At 36.0% G+C, this 823-nt stretch overlaps 1 protein-coding gene across 1 annotated transcript in view; it reads left to right on the top strand.

Moving 5' to 3' along the window:
* gsdmeb (gasdermin Eb) overlaps positions 1 to 823 on the top strand; it is a 15,489-nt gene that overhangs the window by 10,576 nt on the left and 4,090 nt on the right. Inside the window, exon 6 of the mRNA XM_008291061.1 lies at positions 319 to 436. Within this exon, the coding sequence (XP_008289283.1) occupies positions 319 to 436 (118 nt within the window). The remainder of the gene's footprint in view (positions 1 to 318; positions 437 to 823) is intronic.

Below are 823 nucleotides of genomic sequence, written 5' to 3'. Positions count from 1 at the left end.
GAAAATTACCAGATCATTTGGAATAGCATAGAAGTGGCTTTTTTTTTCAAATATTTGCAACATTTTCAAGAGGTTTGAATAATTTTGGACATTGTATATTTAGTAAAAAATGATAAAACTCAGCACAAAATGCAGAAATAGTTCAGATTAATATCTCTAATTGAATGTTTTGTCATGTAAGTCATTTCCAGTCCGAAGAAATCTATTGGTCAGATTTACTATGATTCAAAATTGGCATGGGTGTAAATAATTTGGGGCTTGACTGCAGTTATTTTTCATATATGTGGGTGTTTAAAATGTATTTTATCTTCCTCAGAGCTGTGTTTAATGTCAAACACCGATGGAGGTTTTGAAGTAGACGGGCCTGTTAAGAAAGGAGTCGTGAGTGTCTGCAGAGCTGCTGCAGATTCTTCTGCAAATAGCCACCTTCACCAAGGTAAATTACTGTTTTCTCTGCGGTGACACAACACTAAAGATTGTTGTTGTGGGTGACGTGTTCAGGAATGTATGCTCAGTCATGAAGGGCTCCAGAGATGGGAGGTTCTGTCCCTTCTTATCAGAATAATACTATAAAAGATTGTAAACATGTGCTTTGACCTAAATTCCAACGTCTCGGTTTGCTTCGTGTGCTGTTTGCTGTTTAGTTTGTTAGGTAAGTTATCTAATAGCATTCCAGACTAACTTTGTACATCGGTTTCAATAATGTGCCTAATTTTCACATCAAGTCGGTACCACCAAACCTTTTTACTGCACCTTTTGGCACATTAATAACACTCATAATAATTTTGTTTACAAAGTGCATTACAGACAGACCAAAACAACA

The sequence above is a fragment of the Stegastes partitus genome, unplaced genomic scaffold (genome assembly GCF_000690725.1).
Source record: "Stegastes partitus isolate 25-593 unplaced genomic scaffold, Stegastes_partitus-1.0.2 Scaffold711, whole genome shotgun sequence".
Lineage (NCBI taxonomy): Eukaryota > Metazoa > Chordata > Actinopteri > Pomacentridae > Stegastes > Stegastes partitus.
This window is presented reverse-complemented; position numbering and strand designations above follow the sequence as displayed.